At 35.5% G+C, this 6,192-nt stretch overlaps 1 protein-coding gene across 1 annotated transcript in view; it reads right to left on the minus strand.

Annotated features, from left to right (window-relative positions):
* KCNT2 (potassium sodium-activated channel subfamily T member 2) overlaps positions 1–6,192 on the minus strand; it is a gene marked incomplete at its 3' end in the record, with an annotated part of 574,934 nt that overhangs the window by 178,958 nt on the left and 389,784 nt on the right. The window contains exons 14-15 of the mRNA XM_007941175.1: positions 2,860–2,968; positions 974–983 (exon numbers count right to left, since the gene is read on the minus strand). Of these exons, the coding sequence (XP_007939366.1) occupies positions 974–983; positions 2,860–2,968 (119 nt within the window). The remainder of the gene's footprint in view (positions 1–973; positions 984–2,859; positions 2,969–6,192) is intronic.

The following is a 6,192-nucleotide window of genomic DNA, read 5'->3' on the forward strand; positions in this document are numbered from 1 at the left end:
TTTTTTTTTTTTAATGATTTTCAGTTTTGTTCCACATTGTTCTCCCACTCTATACAGGATTTCCCACATAGATTCCCCTCTGAGTGGTTGACAGTGGTAGCCAGGCACCATCTAGTTCTTCTGGTCTCATAGCTGTATAAACTGAGGATCACATGGTGTACCAGTCACTTGGAATAACTGTTTCCAATTAATGATTTTCTTCACTCTTTTTTGCTCTGGACGAGGAGAGACCCATCATTGCCTATAGATTGCCGCTTGTAAGCTTTTAAGATCTCAGTCACTACTTGCCAAAGTAGGATGTGGAACAATGTTTTATATAGTATACTATGCCAATTGAGCTTGATGTCCCCAGTGACTATGGTCTGGACTCCACAGGTCCAACTACTTACTCCCTCTGGGTAGCTGGCTGTGGCCAAGAATGACTAAAACCTTTTCCCTCATCAGCTATACTGTATACCTGGGAATTCTTACAGAACATAAAAATACACTTGTTCTACATTGTCTGCCAACCCTATACATGGTCTTGGGTACACTCCACCCTGCATAGACATACCTAGTAATTCAACCTCTCCACCCATCTGTTGTTGTTGTTGTTATGTGCCGGCGAGTCGGCCCCGACTCATAGCAACCCCTCCTTGGGTTTCTGAGGCAGTATCACTACGGAAGTAGGATTGCCCAACCTTCCTTCCGAGGAGTGGCTGGTGGGTTTGAACCGCCAGCCTTCTGGTTAGCAGTCAAGTGCTTTAGCCTCTATGCTACCAGAGCTCCTCATAATAGTTTACCCATCTATCCACCTGTATACCTGTGGTTGCCTTCACTGACAACGAAGTACTGTATGTGCAAAAGGGTCCATCTTTGTTGTCTGTACTTCCCATGAGCCTCTCTATGTCTTCCTCTTCCTCAATGTCACCGTGTTGGTATGTTGTCCTCTTCATCCAAATCAATACTTGTCTCTACCTATCTAACTGTTTTCCTTCCCCTCCCTGCCCACCCCTGGTAACCAACAAAGAAAATTTCCTTCCATACAGACGTTTTACAGTAATGAACTTATACAATATTTGTCCTCCTATGATTGACTTATTTCATTCAGCATAATGTCCTCCAAGTTCATCCACATTATGTGTAGTTTTGCAGATTCTACGTTATTCTTGAGTGTTGCATAGTATTCCATTGTGTTTATGTACCATAGTTTGCTTATACATTCTTCAGTTGATGGACACCTAGGTTGTTTCCATCTTTTGGCTATTGTAAATAGTGTTGTGATGAACATGGGTGTGCATATATCTGTTCATGTCCTGACTCTCACTTATTTAGGATATACACCTAATAATGGAATGACTGGGTCAAATGTTATTTATAATTTCAACTTTTTAAGGAACTGCCATATTGCTTTCCAGAGTGGGTATATCATTTTACAGTCCACCAGCAGTGTATGAGAGTCCCAATTTCTCCACATCCTCACCAGCAATTGTTATTTTCTGACTTGCTGAACTTTGCTACTAGTCACTGACATTCTTAATGTCAGTACAAATTGTTCACCAGGCAATGTTGTGAGTCATTAAATAATATTTACTAGGAGTTTGGCAATGTAATTTTAGCTTCAGTCTATGAGAAATAAGTTGTTTCATAGTGAGTCAATGGGTCTCATCTTATTATTTGTAAAATATAGCAGCTGGTCTAGATACCTAAACATATAATTATATAATACTATGAACAAGAGGTATGGCAAAATAATGAATACTTGTAAAGAGTTCTACGAAGCCTCATTTAATTGTCTACTATTTAATTTAATTGCATCAAAATTGTGGAGTGATTTTTTAATAAATGATGACTTCTTATACTTTGCTACATTCTTTCCATTTTTGAGAGTAAAATATTGTAAATTTACAAAATAGAAAATATTTCTATTCAGAGCCTTGAAAAAAAAAATGTTCCTGGGAAACTTTTATTGTCCCAAAAGAGCAGAGATGGAATTAGAAGTGAGAGTAAAATTTACTTTAAAACCCCACGGGGCATTTACTGTTTCAATTATCAACTTGTATCATCATCTAATATCAAATCCCAAGAATGAACTTTCCTTTTCCTGGGTTTATTTGACTTTGTATTTACTTAAAAAGCTATCAATCAGCTTACTAAATTTAAATAAACATAAGCATAACTGTCAATGTGGAATTTACTTAGAAACTCAACATTTTGTCTGAAATATCAAGTTAGGAATACAGAAAAAGTACAAAATGCACTAGCTATATTTTCTTTGGTTACTCAAGTCAAAAATAACCTATACATTTTATGAAACTCTATCAAAGTAAACAAGGACAAAAGATTCTTACGACAAAACTTCCCACATCTACCTTCAAATATATATAAAGCAGGTATTTCCTATAAGCTGTGGAATATTATAAACACCTATCAAGCTCTCTCATTCTCTAAAGATTTTGAAATTATAATTTCAAACTCAATTATGTGCATACAGTTTTAAGATAAACACTTACCTTATGTATAGAAAAAAATGCTCTTATACTAGTGACTATCAGGATCACTTTTTTAAAGTTTTATTTCCTGCACAGGCATTAACCCCCAAAATAGGAGCCACACCCTAAGCCTAGGACTGACAAATGTGGTCAACAGTTAGAATTTAGGATGAAACAAAGAATCTCAAGACTACTAAAAAAATAGCAAATCACTGTCAATTTTTATACAAGCATTTGATTCCCATCAGATAAAGACAGCTCACACAAATACAAACAAAGGTACACATATAGCTGTATACCTTAGCTTACTATTTTCTAAATCATATGACTGCACTTATATTTTTAATATAACTTAAAATTCATTATCTTAAAGAAAAATTATACTTACTGCCCTCTAGAGGTATGAACCAGCAGTGTAATAAGTGTAGATGTTGCGGGGCATATACAGTTTAAAGCTAACATGGCGTATTTAAATTCTTCTTCACAAACAACATGATCTGTTCGAAATAAAATAGGTAAATTAGAGCAATTTACCTTGGGAGAATAATATGTTTGAATAATATAAAAAAGGAAACAATAAACAAAATTGCAAAGGTTTCAATATAAGTACTTTTTTTAGGGATGGTTTTACATGTGGAATTTTATCTCTAGGAAGAATATTTCATAAGATAGAAAGTACTAGGCTGTGAATTAAATGATTGGGGTGGGGGGTGTTCATATTCTGTTCCCAATTCTGTCTTTAATGAAATTGGCAATGTTTGGCAAGTTACTTAATCTTCGTATGCCTCATCTGTACAAGATGGTGAGGAGTAGGTAGGACTAAGGTGTAGTCTGGAAAATAAAGCAAATACTTTCCAACGCATCATGGAAGTCTCCTTTAGTTCTGATAATTAGAGGGTATTAGAGGGTATGCAATCAAACTTTAAAAATATATATATTTATTTATCAAATTCAGAGCCACACAGCATAAAATCTTCAATAGTAATTTTAAAAGATTTGATACATAACATTTACCTTTCATATAAACGATAGATTTTAGATTATTAAAACAAATATAATACCAATCAAAATTATTACTAAAATAAATTGAAATTGAAATTACTCTTTGACCTCAAGATATAAGGGTCATAAACTCAAAAGACAACAGCTTAATCAGGAAAGGTTATAAAAGAAAATTGACTGATGTAAAAAAAAAAAAAAAAAAAAAAATTGACTCATAGCAATCCCTCCTTGGGTTTCCGAGGCAGTATCTCTACAAAAGTAGATTGTGCAGTCTTCCTTCCAAAGAGTGGCTGGTGGGTTTGAACCACTAGCCTTCTAGTTAGCAGTCAGATGCCTTAGGCACTATGCCACCAGAGTTCCTACTAGGCCACCAGAGCTCATAGAGGTACAAATGGGAAGGTGTAAGCCCGACCCATGTAAAGGAGAATGATACTATCCAGCTCCAGTGTATCATTTCCACACAGGAATGAGGGCCCAGATGCCAGTTACTCAATTTTCCAGAGAAATAATATTTTCTCTGAATAAATAAAGATGTGATTATAGCATTGTTTATTTTGAGAAAAGAAAAAAAAAAAAGTTCCTTCCCAAGTAAACAATTATAGCTGGTACTGAAAATAAAGATGATATTGAAAATGATATTGAAAAATCTAATAAATAAATCTAATCTAATAAATATTCTCAGGCAGAAAATAGTAGTTTGTATAAATTAAGGAATAGAAGGTTGAATCTGTCAGTGAGCCAGATCTGTAATACAAGCACACACACTATACAATTTACAAAAAAATAAGAAAAAAATTACTTGGAAAATGGTTCAGCAAATGCTCTGAACAAACAAATATTAACCTTAGTCCTTTATTGATAATACAATTTGGGATTATATTTTTCCTTCTGCTTTCATTCATTTTCTTATTTATTAATCTGTTCTTTTCTCGTTATTTTATGGCAGAAATTATATGCTATGGATTCTCCCTTAAAAATGTCAAGGCCCTTAATAATGTCTTCCTTTTTAATTGTCATTATGTAATAATGATATAAAAAGGAACACTTAAAAATACATAATCATTGTATTTATCATTTTGCAGGAAAAGGAAGAAACATGAATCTAATTTGATTGTGTAGAAGTCCACAGACTATTTGCAAAAGAACAGTGTCTTTAAACCACCATTTCAAAATTTCTCAAAATAATTTTTTGAGTATGTATGGCCAATCTGTGACCATAAAGCAATGAAACTGCTAAATGCAGAATGTTATTATTTTAGAGCCATGTAACAGCAATACGTAGGATGCCCATGAATTTCAACCAAAAAATTGCAACATACAGTTATAGAAAAATATGTATATTTATGATGACATGAGACAGAACATTTTAAAATCCAAATTGTACCATAAAATTTGGCATGTATGATTACAATACATATAATACCACATGCAACCACTGATCTTACCTTAGTATAATACATAAAACATATTTCTCACAGTAAATGGGCATGAGAAAATGTGTTACACCTGTGGTACACTGGAAATATCTTATTGTTCTCAGGTTAAAAAATAAAAATTAAAAAATTGGGTTCTCTTGCTTCCATTTTCCTCAATTAAGAGTACAATGATGATTTGGAGGGAGACCACTAAAGGAGAATTGTGTTGCATCGGGTAATATGTTAAAAACTACCATATTCTTCCATCAATAGCACACCCATGTATATAATGTGAACACATGCAACACATGGCAAATTATGAAATTATATCAAAAAGTTCTTGGATGGCGCCATACCACCCATGTTCTAGGACATTACCATATGAATTTTGGCCTCATTCACTCTCATTCAATAGCCCAAATTGTTACTTTTGATCATGTTTGTATAATACAGTCATGGCCAAGAAATCATAGATCAAGTTTGGTAGTACCATGGTAATGGGAAAATAAACAATTGAAACTTGTGTTCTGGGGCAGTTTGCAGCCAACCATATAGTGGTGTAGTTCCTTGTAGCCAACCTGCGCCTAAGCACCTCTTGCCAGAAACACGCAGGGATCAGGTGGAGGACTACCTGTGAGGTAAACACACAGGAGGTGGAGGTCATTGCCCACACATGCCCAGACCTTGCAGTGGTGCCTCCTGTGAAGCTGGATGGCAGTACAGTGGTAGGGCCCGGCCCTGCAGCATCCCCTTGCAACCAGTTGGATCTGTCTCATTTGAATGAGGGATATGCAAACTCTCTGCACCCATAGTTTTCATGCCCATCCCATAACCAATCTCCCTGGTACCTTCAAGTCCTTACTTCGAGACTCCCTGCCTGCCTATGACCTCTTGCTATCCACCGTTGCCTAGCAAATTAACATATTCTGGATGAATGGGAGAAGGCATTCTGTGGCAAACTGTTGTCCCTCATAGGGCCTTCTTATCATTGGAGCCTCCAGTATATCATTCACTGGGGCATATGGAAGGTGGCCTGGGCCTGGCTGTGGTCCTGCATGGAGCCTAGACCATTGGAGATGCTGCCTTAGATTTTTTTTTTTTTAAGTTGTCATAAATGCAAAATGTCCAATGACGTGATAGTCAATAAAGCAGGTGTTTATCTATAAATTTTGTCTCTGAGTCCAAAACACATTCCTCCTCCTGGAACACTTTTTTTTTATTATTGTGATTTGGGTGAAAGTTTACAGAGTAAATTCATTTTCCATAAAGCAGTTCACATGCATTCTGTTTCATGACATTGACTG

The sequence above is a fragment of the Orycteropus afer genome, unplaced genomic scaffold (genome assembly GCF_000298275.1).
Source record: "Orycteropus afer afer isolate SDZICR_OR568_19922 unplaced genomic scaffold, OryAfe1.0 scaffold00075, whole genome shotgun sequence".
Classification (NCBI taxonomy): Eukaryota; Metazoa; Chordata; class Mammalia; order Tubulidentata; family Orycteropodidae; genus Orycteropus; species Orycteropus afer.